This window comes from Calidris pugnax, unplaced genomic scaffold (assembly GCF_001431845.1).
Source record: "Calidris pugnax isolate Ruff unplaced genomic scaffold, ASM143184v1 scaffold41, whole genome shotgun sequence".
In the NCBI taxonomy this organism is placed as follows: Eukaryota; Metazoa; Chordata; class Aves; order Charadriiformes; family Scolopacidae; genus Calidris; species Calidris pugnax.
Window position 1 is genome coordinate 15,477,405 of NW_015094509.1, and position 15,004 is coordinate 15,492,408.

General features: G+C 33.0%; 1 protein-coding gene across 1 annotated transcript in view; it reads right to left on the bottom strand.

Annotated features, from left to right (window-relative positions):
- CSMD3 (CUB and Sushi multiple domains 3) overlaps window positions 1-15,004 on the bottom strand; it is a 600,957-nt gene that overhangs the window by 318,472 nt on the left and 267,481 nt on the right. Inside the window, exons 8-10 of the mRNA XM_014965576.1 lie at window positions 13,845-13,922; window positions 8,753-8,840; window positions 5,623-5,747 (exon numbers count right to left, since the gene is read on the bottom strand). Coding sequence (XP_014821062.1) covers window positions 5,623-5,747; window positions 8,753-8,840; window positions 13,845-13,922 — 291 coding nt within the window. The remainder of the gene's footprint in view (window positions 1-5,622; window positions 5,748-8,752; window positions 8,841-13,844; window positions 13,923-15,004) is intronic.

A 15,004-nucleotide genomic window follows, 5' to 3' on the forward strand; every position in this document is an offset into this window, starting at 1 on the left:
TTGTACATTAATTGCAAAGTGCAAATTTAGCATAGTACACTAAAGTCTTACCATATAGCAATTAGTCAAAACATTTTCCATTTTTCCTTAATGATCCAAATAAATAAAAGTGATCTTAAAGCTTTTTGGTTTTGGTTGGTTGGTTGGTTTGCTTTGGTTTTGTTTGGGTTTTTTGTTTCTGTTGTTGGTGTTTGTTAGTTTTGGGGTTTTTTTTTAATTAGTTGTTTGTTTTACTGAACTTTCCTGGTCACGAACACACTAACATTTGCATAATTTACCCTTTAAAAGTTTCCAAAAAAGCTTTCCTGTTCCTGATAACTCCTACCTGTACATACGTGTTCGTCATGAAAATAATTAGCACATAATAATAAAATTTTTATAAAAGCTTCACTTCTTTTAGATTTAACTAGGTTGTGAAAATTAGAAGCTCACTAATAGAAAAGTAACGTGTACGTTTTGGCTATATCTTACTTCAAAAGAGTAGCAGGAGGTATTTTAGAAGTTTAGTCTTACCTATTCTGAGTTACAAAGAAAAAAGAAAAAAAAGAATCTGTTTACATCTGACAATTGCTGCTATTCAGAAACTATTTCTGTATACTGAATGAGTCTATTCAGACAGTATGTCTCAGTAAATTTTGTCATTGCTATTGCTCATACTGTACAGCAATGACACATTTCAGAATAATAAAAAAACATACAATATAGAATTTAAAAAAAATAGATCTAAGTAATGTACTAAGAGTAAATCCTAAACAAATCCTAGTATTGCAAGAAAAAAAGCTCACTGAAATTTTCCAGATTAAGAAGGTCTTTCATTTTTCCATTTGCTTAGGTGGAGCTGGGCAGCACCAGAAAGGGCTGTCGGTGCTCTTAGGGTCCTCAGAAAACATCTTAACTAACAGTTGTATCATACCAGGTTTCAGCAAAAGTCATTGGTGTCACTGCGTGCCCAAAACACCTTTTGAAGTGATAAGTGAAGAGGAAAGGATTTCTTTTAATGATCCAGATCAGGATAATGAACAAAGCTATTTGTATTTTTTTCCTTTTTTTCCCCACTATGCTCAAGTGTACAAGAATCTGAAGCTAAATAAGGCTGATGATCTGGCTCAGAGTAGCATCAGTTTTAATGGACACTATACAGATCCAGAACATGCATTTCAAGATAGACACAGTTCTCTGAGATACAGATTTTTCTGGCTCTGAAGCAAAGTTTCAAAATGTGAGCTGAACCAGTTGTCTCCAAAGTAGGGTGCATGCATCCCACGGGCTAAGCAAGATGAACCACTGTGGTGCAGGAATAAAATACTAGAACTTCTATAGTATATGTATATAACACAAACATGTACTGGGGAGGTATGAAATTTTTACTGATAAGGGTGCTCGATCAAAAAACTTTGGAGACCACTGAAACAGAGAAGTTCTGTCCCATTCTAAAGAATGTATAAAAAAGATTTCATGAACATAGACACTTTTTAATATAGTATTTAAAAAGACATCAAATTTTTTAATAAACTGTTACACCTTAAGTCTACTTGTAGAAATTTAACTGTTAATATTTTTAAAATATTGTTAAATATTGTATTAGCAATTCTTTATTGGTAATTCTTTATGTAAGAAGCAGATGTAACAGCAGCTTCTGTGATTACTACACAATTAATCAAAGCTCCTATAAACTTGGTTCACTGTCAGACTAATCACCATCAAGAAGGCAGCAACTTACGATGAGACCAATAACATCATCAGATACCAAAAGTGCAAGTTTAGAGAGAAATTCACTGCTAAGGTGGTAGTCATATATCTCCCACAAACACTGAAGCTTTTTTTTTTTTTTTTGCTATATATTTTCCAAAGCTATCATGACTGAGATGAATACGTTTGCAGAAATCTCATCACGGAATTGTCAGAGTTGGAAGGGACCTCATCCAGTCCAACTCCCCTGCAAAGCAGGATTGCCCAGAGCACATCCCTCAGGACTGCAGCCGGGCGGGTCATGAAGATCTCCAGAGAAGGGGACTCCACACCCTCCCTGGGCAGCCTGTTCCAGGGCTCTGTCACCCTCACCGGAAAGAAGTTTTTCCTCATATTTGAATGGAATCTCCTGTGTTCCAGCTTGTGCCCGTTGCCCCTCTGAGGAAACCACTGAGAAGAGTCCGGCCACCTCAGCCTCTCGGCTCCCTCACGAGGTTCCCGACTGGCTTCGGGCCTCTCCGCCCGCGGGCAGCCCCTCTCCCTCCCAGCCCAGTTCACACGTACAGCCGCACCACTCACCGCTCGCGCTCTCCGCCTGCTCTGAGGAAGCGCGCGCTGTGGCCGCTTTTACATTTCCCGCGGCTCCCGCGGCTCGCGCGACTCGCCCGCCCCGCATGCCTTGATTTTCTGCCATATTTCTTCACCACGTTCATCTATCTGAGCAACTGCTATTTTGCTTGGGTTATCAAATACATAAATTATATTAAAATTTAAAAAAAAATATTAAAAAGAAAGGATAAGTGTTGATAAACTACAAGGCAATCCAACTGCAATTCTATTGAGGGTATCTAATATCACTTTACAATTTTCTCATAGTCTTCTAGAAGTCAAAAGGTTCAGAAATCAGCCAAACCTACAGAGCAGCATTTTCCTGGAAACTAGTCTGAAGGTCTAAAAGATGTTGATAACTTATAATATTTGCTTATATTTTGGAATGGATGCATCAGTTTACCTTCTGAAAGTCCTGTTATATTTCTCCTGTAGAAATGCTTCAGACTTATTCCAGATTCACTTTCATTAATATGATCTTATGTCAGTTCCAGCTGGTATTATATGATAACTCCTAAAGAGAGTTAATCTTTCATTTTTGGCAAGCAGTTATACTCAGCCACTCATATGCCTTATGAGTCCTGAGGATTTATGATGTCAAATCAAATGCATCTAACAGAACTGGAAAGTTCCTGTTTAGAACTTTGCCCAATTGCGGTCTATTAATGTAACTAATTGTTGGTAATTCACATGCCATTTTTTGAAAAATGTATTGCTACTGTGGGATTTTTGGTATGTGCACAATATCATTTATATAAGTGACTGAAAACATTTGCAAGCTGTACCATTCAAATATCAAACACTACATGATAAAAGGCAGAACTTTAAGTGGCATTTGAAAGAATAAGAAGTGAAGTATTTAATATACCACCTGTGCCCTCATTATCTGCAAAGCTTCATCGGTTCACAAGAAAATATTAATTTCTTGCATAAAATAACATTTATGCATGATTGCCTAATTTGTTTGCCCAAATGAATTGTACACAAACATGCAAGTTCAACAAGCAGATGCACACATATTTTTGCAGATATTTTCTTCATGTTACTCCATGATCTTTATACTACTTATGCAAAATTCTTTCAAAACGTTTGTTGTATGTTCTATGCATGAAACTTAGAGAAGACATCATTATTATTCTAGAAGAAATGCTTGTATGCCAGCCTTAGTATATCTAAGAGTTGAGTTGAAACGTCTTGCTAATCAAAAGAACCAAAATTATAGCTCACCAAAGGTACTTGAATCAGTAATTTTAATGTGACTAATGACACTCAAAAGCATTTAATATAATATCTATACCATCTGTCTGGTTTTTCACCATATGGCATTGTTTCAATTGCTAATAACTTTCTTAATATTGTTACTCTGCGTTTTAAGGTGGAATGTGCTAGTACTATGAAGTTGATGACTGTAAAGAAGTGAAACACTGTCCTTTTGGTTGTGAATGACATGTTCTACCTATGAATAATGGTGCATTTGGAAATCTATTTAATACACATTCTGCAGTTTCACATTTAGATACAATTTTAACAGAACTGCTAGCTTCCAATGGATTTATTACTTTCTTTTTCTTTCCTGTTCAGTATTAATGTTTACTTTATCATTAGACACATGTTTACAAGTGTGATTTGTAAATCATTACACCATGGTAGTTCTAAATATAGTCATACTGGGAAAAAAATTAAAAAATGGACTGAACAATATGTTTCCCTTTTATACTTAAGTACTTTGATACCTGCTGCTGTTCAGAATTGAAAACTTACACAAAAGTAATGCTTGAAGGCCATTGTCCCCAAATGTTACTGACCTGCCTTTCTAAACTTACAATTAGCTATGGATACATCTTGGTCCTATCACAGTACAGCTGATAACACTTCCTTGTCTATTAGGAGGGATACTTTTTTAAAAAAACACCAGAGTATGCAGTGTGTAGTTGTATTTTGGTATTGATAAGTAAAATGCTAATGCAGTATGCTTTCCTTTTAAAATGACTTTTCAATGACAGATTACTAAACTTTATTATCAAATACATAACACACAGGATAGAAAGATTTGAGGTGCAGTTACCATTTATGTGGGATACGAAAGCCAAGAATGTTATTTGATCATGGGATACAAGATATATATAAATCCTATCCTTATATGTGATCTTAATGATGATTTTTTTTCATGATTTAGTTTCGAAATCTGGGTGTTCCTTCCTTTCAAAAATACAGAAAATTCTCTTTAGGAATTTCTAGTAATTATACATAAATATAGTACATAGTAGTAGGATACAGAATGTTAATATTATGTATATTTGTAGGTACACAACTAAACTTTTTATTTGTTTATGTGATATGCTATTATTGAAGCATATACTGCTGTGTTTCATTGTAAACCTATTTCTGCAGCTGTAACACCTATTATGTTTTTCTGAACTCAGATTTGGGTAGCTGATTATTCCAACCTACATCTAGCACTTCATTCTTATCCATAGCGAGTTCCATTTAGACTGTTCTGGTATTTTAGCCACAAAAAAACCCCCCAACAAACAAAAATCACTATGTAATTTTTCAGCTTTTATGGATTCCTACTGCACATCATCTGGATACCACCCTCGGATTTTCTTGCCCTCTTTCACTGTTCAGAAACATCTCACAGTTCTCTCTGGATATTAGGGTAAGTATCCATGGCCTTGAATTAGAAGATAACTGTCCCTCCTGTTTCCCATACCCAAGTGTTCTTTGTGGACAAACTGTACTCTTTGATATTAGGCTTTGCTGCTATGCCAATTTGCATGTGTATGTACACACTAATATTCTCATTATATATACGGATATATATATTACATACATACACACTAATACTTTCATTCCTTGATTCAGGTATTCATCATACATCTTTCCATAGTATTTGGACATCAAATGTATTCAGCAGAATGACTTTGTGCTTCTTATGCATTTTTCTGTATTTCTTTCCCTTTGTCCATTTGGTGAGGGTCAAAACCAGGTATAGACTTACTTCTCCAGTCCTTATCAATCCTAAATTCAAGGCTTTCTCACTGGCTCAGCAAGTATGTAATGAAGATGCTTCAGGAACTACTGGCTGTACATTGAATCACCACAATTTTGAAATCCATCTTGTCAAGTCTTAATATTTAGCATGTGATAGATTTTCCTCAGCTCATTATGAAGTGAACTTTATACTGTAAGTTCCCAAGTTTGTGTCCCACTAGGGTTAAAACTTCAGGCACTTACAAAATATTCATTTAATTGGATTTGCTATCAAACAACAGATAGATGTGAAATGAACAAATTACCATAAGAGTAAGAATTCCTCTTTACCTTTACACACAGGTCTATGATCACTCCATGCGGCAAAAACTTCAGCTATCCTCTGACAGGTGATACTTTTGGAACCTTGTAGCACATAATCTTCATCGCAGGAGAACTGTACTGTTGCACCCAAGCTAAAATCAAACAATAACAAGAAGTCTTTTTTTACAAATAGGTTTCAGAAAATTTTCCCATTCTTTCAAGTATGAAGGTCCTGACAAACAATACAAACACATTATATGGTAAATATGGGTTTTTGCTTTTAATAAAAGGCTTCAGGCTATGCACTGGCCTGACACTGCACAGCATTCAGCCCTCTCGGGGCTCGCTTTGGCCAGAGCTGGTTTAGCTCTTTTAACAGTCGTCTGGAGGTCAAGTGACTGCTGACCTAACTTCTGACTTCCACGTAGTAAAGGTTTGACAGGCCTTTAACAGCTATTAATGTTAATTGAAGCTAAGAAACAATGAGACAGAGATATAAGTAGATCACCTAGAAGAAGAACCAAAAGTTCAATCCCAAAACCGAGAGAGAAATCTCTACTATAAACATTGTATTCCTCCCAGTGAAGACCTCAGGATACAGATGACTTGCTGTAAATGTCCCCCAGCCCAGATTCTTCCTGAGGAAGTCTGGTCCTTTTGACTTTCCAACCAGAGGGACATTGAAAGGGGGAGCACAATACCAGAGAAAAGGATTAAATGATAATAAGGTTTATTGTATTTAACAATTTGATATATTATTAATAAGACTTTCCTGTATAAATATGGACTAGGAATGCATGATTATAAATAGACATTATATTTTGATTAGTAGGTTAAGTTGTTAATTAGGCTAGCAGTAAAGTCTTGACTTTTTATATAACTGGTATGTTTTCTCTTGCTAGTAATAGGATTCTGAATGTAACTACTAGACAGTGATAGTTATAAGGTAAATATGAACATTTGCTCCTTTAACTGGCATATGTTTCTCAAATTAATGGAATAAAATAAAAGAATACTAAAAAAATCTTTCTAGGTTTTAGCTGGGATTATTTATGAACTGATAATGCTGGCTTCAAAAGATTTTGGACTTTTCCATATGGAGCTGACATTTGGTGTTGCAAACTTGGCACAGAACAAAATAGGAAATAAGCCCAGAAAAACTTCTTTTGTTTTGTTTGTTTATTTTGTTCTGGTTTTCTGAGTTGTGGGGTTTTTTGGGTTTTTTTTCAGTTTGAAAAAGTTAAAAAGCTCAATACGCGAATGTGTATTATTGAGATAATTCCTCTTCTCCTTTAATAGCATTGTTGTTTCAAATCCTGATTACTCTTGAAAATAGGCAATATGTCAGGCCTTTCTCTGACACCTGAACCTTGCACTCCACCATTTCAGCTTGCTGTTTTTAAAAGGTTGCCTGCCACACTTGTAAAATATTTCTATAAACTGTCACTGTGGACAACTATAGTTTCACAGATCTTCAGAGAACACCTTTTACCTTATCAGTTGCTAAATGATGCTCATTATGTTTCTGAATTAAAATCTTGTGTTATTATTTATCGTTACATTACCTTTTTATCCTTATTTATTATTTATCCTTACATAATACATAATAAATATTATTATTTATCCTTACATTACCTTATGTAATACTGGTGAGGAAGAATCATAGATCTGTGTTTAGTGTGTTACCTCATGCTTGTGCCAAAAATGAATCAAAATTGAGAAATACTCTTTTGCCCTCCAATTAAGAAAGAATAAACCAAAAAGATTAATGCAGAGATGTTACTGAAGAAATTCTAAGAAGAGTCAAGTAAACTAAAAATTAATATTTTGAAAACCTCTTATATAGTGATATTGCATTTTGTAGTCACGAGTATTTTGTAAGGGGAATTTGGGGAATTTGGAAGAGTAACATTGCTTCTATCACCCTTAAAATGGATAGTAATAAAGCTTTATGTTTTGGTATTAAAAATATGTGATGAAACCTTGCAGAAAAAGTCATAGAGCATTATTTACACAACTCCACAGTGATTTTGTAGAAATAATTGCACATGTGTGCAAGAGACAAGTGTGCACATTACCAAGACTAGCATTTTACAATAAAAAATACAAATCCTTAGTGTGTGATGAAATGAATGTTAAATAATTAAAAAGGAAACAATTCAGAAACTCAGATAGATAAGAGATTAAAATTGATTCAAAACATTTTCAAGAAGTGATTTTATACATGTCTCTACTCATACAATACATCAGCCACTGCTGTTACTGACAATAGGAGTCATATTTGTTCACTGAGAAAAAAACATGGAATGTTTTGAAAGAGTATTACAAACGTATTTTTTTTTCCTTACAAGATAATGAGTTTGAAAGATACATGAGAATGGAGGAGGAAAGGGGGCTAAAATTTGAGTTTAGGTTAAATTAAAAAAATAAAAAAGTGAAACAGATCACTGGAAGTGTATGATCCTTTGATTCTTTGGAGTCTTCTTAGAAACACTTGAAAAAGACAGCAAGGAATAAAAAGCAGAATTTGCTAGAAACGAAGTGCAACTTTTTTGTTCTGAATTATTTTTTTAAAGACAGTAATTCTATACGGTACCAATTTGGTGTGTATCAAAATTAATAAAAATTGTCTGCATTAAGAGTGCTAAAACACTCTGAGTACTATTAGGGAAATACACCTGCATGCATCAAACTTTTGGATTCCAGAATAATATACTATATAAAATACAATATTTCCCTTGATTCCAATGAATATTTCTATAATAATATATGAAACATCATCTGTGAGGTTTTCTTGTTCTTTTTGGGTTGCATTCAGTTTTGCTTTGTCCTTCACAAAAGCCTCCAGTACCACGTGTATACTCAATATTTGTAACTCTAACACAGTTTTTACAAGAGAAAATTATTTCAACTTACCTTCAATCCATTTTTTGCCAGATTATGATGCATGCTCTCTTCCAAGTAGGTTTTTTCTCTTCTTTGCATACTAACTAGAGGCTATATTTAACTTCATAGTTTTATACAGAATAGCATTTCAGTTTTTACTGATAAGTCCAGTTTTGAAAGAGTAGCTCAACAACAGCAATAATTTTTTAACATACACATTTTCCAAGTTCAGTATTAGAGAAATGATACAATGGTAGGGTTTATATTTTACCTAAAATCTGAGCCTATCCGTTTTCCATTTTCTGGTTCTCCAGGATCTGGACACAAATTGGATGCCTGTTTAATACCTCCCTCATTTACTGCAAAAAAAACCAAAATAGAACAAAATAAACAAACAAAAAAAGATAAAATCATACAGTTTTTAGATAATACAGAGTTAAGCAATTAAAAAATATTTTAAAAGTACATTATCTGCATTTTAGGTCCTTTAGAACATATTTTCTACAGAATATGATCACCCATATATTCTCTAGTTTCAATACATAAGTTTCTCCTCCTTATGATATGCAAAACATGTTCTTTCTGGTTTGGAATTTATTTTTTTTTCAAAAAAATAACAAAAGGTTTTTGTAAGTTGTACTAATCAGCTATTTTGTTTTCTTGTAATATTATTGAACCCATATGGAAATGTTATTACTATTCCTTTACAAACATTAACATTTAAAGGAGTGTTCATCAAGTTTTGGGCTGTAAGATTTTACTCTGAACATAATCTAATAAATGTCATCTCCACTAAGAGCTGACCTTTTCTCCTTGAATTATAAGAAAACTTACATGCATAGGCTCATGCTGAGAGAATTGTCCTTAATCAGTATTGAAAATGCAGATATTCCCAAAATATGGTGATCTTAAGATAAACTCAAAATGCCAGTTTGATTTGCATACATTTATCTTACAATAAACTAAAATGGATCTTCAGAGAGAAACTTCCTGTGAACCTTTCAGTGTGTTTTTCCAGAAATTTTTATGTAGTGATCTAGCCCTCAGCATATTCACTTGTTTTGTGGGGTTTTTTTTCAATGCATTATATACTTTCTCCTAATTTTTATAGCTTGAAAAGGTATATCTTACATAAAAAATTTTATGCCAAAATAATTCTATTAATTTGTATTTAATTTTTGAAGTTCATTGAACCAGGAAGTAGCAGATCCAAAAAAAAACTTCAGCAAAGGCGGTAGGTCTGCTATTACTTGGTAAATTCATGGCCTGATAGAAGAATATTTTTTTTAAAAATACAAGTTGACTAGGCAGAAAGAGATTTTCACCTTTATTGTTCTTTACTTCTATGGAACTAGACCAATGGATTTGCAGTACTAGTTTTTAACTTTCCTTTAAAGAGAAAGTTTGCATGTAATTAAGCTAATGTCATTACAATGTAAATTCAATATAATTGAATAGGAAAACGTAATTTGTAACAGTACTTCTAAAGAGTGTTCACTAAATTTCAGCTTCTAATAAAGGAGAGTAACATTCAGAATACTTGGGGGTTCTCTCTTCCTTGAATTTTTTCTTCTTGCACACAAAGGGAAGAATTGGTTTGTTACCCCTGAGGAAGTCAAAGGCGAAATGAAAATGTTACAGAGGGTTAAACGGAAAATGTCTCAACTTAGCACACACTGCTCAGAAAACCTATCAGGCCCAGCCCTTGTCAACTGGAACTACAGTAATTATCCTCCTCTGCCCTGAAAGAGCTGCACCATGTCCAAGGTTGTTCTAATAGCAAACAAAGGTGATCTATGTTCATCTGCATCTCTATGCTCAGAGGACTTTGGGACAAGGAGGGCTCTTCCTTGAGCCCCTTCCTATTATCAGGTTTCAGTCTTTTGCTCCCCCAGTACTTGTAGGTGTGATGAAACCATATTATCTATAGAAGTTCCACTGATCAGTTTCCAACTGATGTTGGAAAATATATATCTCTGACAATAACAGTTCCATAAACTGCATTGTACAAGGGCATCTAGTAGGAGCTTGTTGGATTAGCATTTAAAATTAATGAACTGCTTGAAATTTCTGGGTGGTTTTTTATAGTGCCAAAGCCTACACAAAAACTTGATAAATAAAGAATCATTGTAAATAGCCCATATATATAGAAAATACCTTAAAACTTGGGGTAGACAATTAGGATTCACTGAGCAATGCAGAAAGGGAAAGGAGGTATACTTGAGAATGAATACAGAAAAAGACACCTTCTCATTTTTGTGACTGTTGACTTTTCTGACATTAAACCGATGTTAAAACTATAGCTAAAAACTTACTCATGATGCTGATAATAACATTAAAGAAATTAAACTACAATGGTGCCATTTTGAGGCTGTATCATATGTCTATGCACACAGGAGAAATTCTATACTATACACTAAAATAAAGTAAAAATATTATTAAACAGGACTAATCCCATTTTTTGTAATTCATGTTTTAATATTTCAGATAACTGTTTTATTTTTATGCACTATATTTTCCTACACACAAGTAATAGGGTGAATATTCATATAAAAGGGAATATTTTACTGGATTTCAGAGCACAAGAATTGTTATATACTTCAATTTCCACCAAAAATGGAAGATTGAAAATTCTATTGTTTTTTGACAACTTCTGTATAAAGTTCCATTCGTAAAAATATTTTATGAAATGTATTTTAAATTATAATTTATGGATTTATTAATATTCATAAATAAACACAAATATTTATGTTAAAGAAAATCAATAAAATAATTACAGAAACAAAATTAAAATAAGTTATATACCACAGTAAAAATTCAGAAGAAAACGTTATGAGTAGAAGTCACTAAACTGCTTTCTGATTTCATTGCAAATCAGAAATGCATTTAAGCACAAACTTTGTGAAAAATAAATGCACATTTTGTTATTTTTGCATTGACATTACTTTTCCAGACATAATGCTAGATTTTTCAGTCTACTGAAATATAGCTCTATATAGTTCCCCAGATTTCTATCCATTTGTCTGTCTGCCTGTCTTTGCTTCTTTTATGCCACAGATACTCATATGACAATTAAGGCAATGAAAAGTTTTCCTGTAGTGAATTAAAGGCTCCTCTAGGGAAAGCATTTTCATGGTCTGGTTATGAAACTGGGAGCAAGAAATTCCAGAGTTCTAATCCAAATTGAACTAGACTCCCCTATGATTTTTTTTGTTGTTGTTAATCTCAACACTTGCAAAATTAAGTTGATGTGTACTTATTTCAAAGTATATTATCAAGTCAGATATTATCAACTTGGCTTTACTATGTGCAAATCATTTATGCATTAGTATTGAATATTGTATACCCCATACATTCAATAGAAGTAAAATAGGGAAAAGACATACACATGAAAAATGTTAAATGATAATTTCTAAAGACATTGCTAATACAAGGCATAATGTTAAACAGGTATTCACTTATCCTATCTTATTTCTACTAACAGTTGAATGCTGGTCATCGTTTTTTTTAAAGGACCCTGTTACTGTAACGCAAGTACAGATCCAGCTGAGGGCACACTGGGAATTTTATCTCAAGTCAACAGCTAAATACATAGGCTTTTCATTAAATACTGCCTCTTTGGTTTCCTCAGCTGCCAAAGTTACTAGCTAATCAAATGCTAGATTACAATATAAAATATTAGTTATCTATTTCTGACAACACTACGATCACCAAAGGTACCAATCATAAAGGTAACTCATAGGTAACCTACTCTCCATAACCAATAAAACAAGACAGAGAAGTTTTCAGCTTTACATAGACTCTAATAACATATAGAAGTCTGTAAAGGTTTTCAAAAATATGTTGCTAAATTTCATAACTAGTTTTGTAACAATCACCTTTAGATATTACAAGTGTCTGGTACTTCAGGATAAATATCCAATTCCTACTAATGTTTATGTAGTGAAATACTTAATGATTTGTGTGAAGCAAATTTATAGAGAAACAATCTGTATTATCAGCCTTTATATGAATATATATAGGATGATAATGAATGAATATATGAATAGAATAGTTACTATTCTCATTTGTAACTATAAAAGCACAGATGGACCATCAGAGACCTCAGTGATGCACCTTATAAAAACTACTGTAATTGTCTTACTGTTATTTCTTGTCATATAATGACTCTACTTTCCAGTCATCCAATAAGCGTAAAAAGAACACTTGTTTTTAAGTATCTTGCTACAAAGTTTTCAAATACACCAGAAATGTCTTACAGAACTATGTAGGTGATGCAGTTCACACAGAAGTTGAATATGGAAGTACGCTGCATTATAAAAACTGAAGTGTGTTTTGCTTTATTTTTCTCACTTGGTAAATGTTAGAGTCTTGCTGCTTGAAGACACCTTTTTATAAAGAAATCCCATCTAATATGTTGACAGTTTAATATCTAAAACTGAAAAATGCATTAAAAGTTATGCCACTGTGCCTGCAAAATCCTGGAAACTGAATCCATCACTGACACTTTAAACAAAAAAATTAGTGCAAATGTGTCCAACCTAAGGAGCTTCAAAAACAAGTCCTTCCACTCCTGTGAAGAATAATGAAATGTAATATAAGCAGACATAGGCTATGCAGTTAGACCATCTTTATTTTAAACAATTACTTCTAAATATTTAAAATGCGGTTCTAGTCCAAAAAGGAACTCTATAAAAATGGCACGTTCTTTTGCAAAATATATTCTCTTCAATGTATTTAGAGCCATACCCATTTAATTTAGGTTAGAAAGTTGCCTGACTCCTTCTGAGTTAATCAAGACCCATTCCTGTAAGATGCTGACCACTTTCAATTTCTATTTTCTTTAATTAAAATTGAAGACGCTAAGCATCTCCAGAATTCTTAAAAGTACAGTTAGTTAATCAGTTCAAAATGTTGAAGCTAATGATGAAAAAAAGATTCAGAAATTAACCTCAAGTGTCACTTGAAAAAAATACGTGCTTGCACATTTGTAAATGAGGATAAGCTTTGGGTTGTATAGCCTTTTGCTGCTAGTAGAAATTTTTAATTAAAATAATATATATCCTGTTTACGGCTAAGATTTCAGCTGATACCTGGGAGACTGAATATTTATTTTTTTGTAAATATAGCAAATTTAATGCAAAATTACTGACAAAATAAGATATCATTCCACAATGCCAGATTTATAGAAAACCTGACTTTAGAATAGAACCATATTTAAAAATTCACCATGCAGACTGAAGAAACAGATTTAAGTCAGTTATCAGAAATACATTAACAATTTTGAAAACACACAAACAACACAGACAGCACAAACTTCACTCTTGCACTAGAAAAAAGTAACAAAAAAGGAGTACACTCACAGATAGAAAACTTGTTGCTGTTGTCTTTCCCTGGAAACAATTTAAATCCTCTAGATTTAAAATCTATGGCCTTTTTCACTAGTTAAAAAAAACAAACAAACAAACAAAAAGACATATCAGCCAATACAGTCTAAAATACTTCATTTCATTTTACAATCATGGATGTATATAGAAATTAGAGTACTGGCTACCTAACAAGCTCATATTGTTTACCACTGATGGGAAATAATTTACAAATCAGGTATTGAGACCAATTTGTGCACCTGACAAAGGAAAGAAGTGAGATTTGTAACTTAATTTTTCTCCTGCATAACCAAAAAAAACCCCCAACTATGGCCAAAGGTGTTTATTTCCACGCACCATATAGTTGTGTAAAACATTGTCACACATTTATGGAACCCAAAAAATGAAAAGAATGATAGATATGTTTCTCTACAACAGTTGAAATTTGGTGTTTATTTTGTAGTGAGAAACAGTACAATACTAATGCTTATCTCCCACTCCCTCCATTAAAAAAAAGAAAAAACTACAGAATACTATCATAACTGCTAACTAAAAGCTCAGGAAATTTAAAAAAAAAACACTATGAAATTTATTAAACAGCTGATTTTTGGTGAAATTTTAATTCAGCTATTCTTCCCAGGGATAGAGAATTTAAAAGGAAGGAAGAGTCATCCATGACATGTTATTGAGGGCATGCTGAAATTAAGTACATATGCTCAGATCTGAATTCTATAAGCATGTAAGCAATCCAGAATATATATTAACCCTCATAAATTCTGAAAAGGTTTAATAAGCAGTAGAAATGTCAACATATTTTTGTCAACATATTTTGCCTGTTACTTCAGATTTTAAAATTTACATTAAAAGTCATTAATTTAGGAAAAAGAAGAAAAGAGGCAACAGCTAAAAAATTACAGTGTTTTAGTAGACAAAAAGTCCTTCCAAAAGTAACACGTTGGAATGTATTCTCAAGATTTATAGGCCCACAGTTTACTTCCCCATTCCAAAAGTATCTCCACTAGTTATAGTCAAAGTCTACCTTAGCTATGTTCCTAGCTTTAGTAGGAAAAAATAAATTTTATTCAGGAAATACTGAAATTTTATTATCTGTGTTTAGATTACACAGACAAAACAGAAATATTTTATTCAGAAAAGAA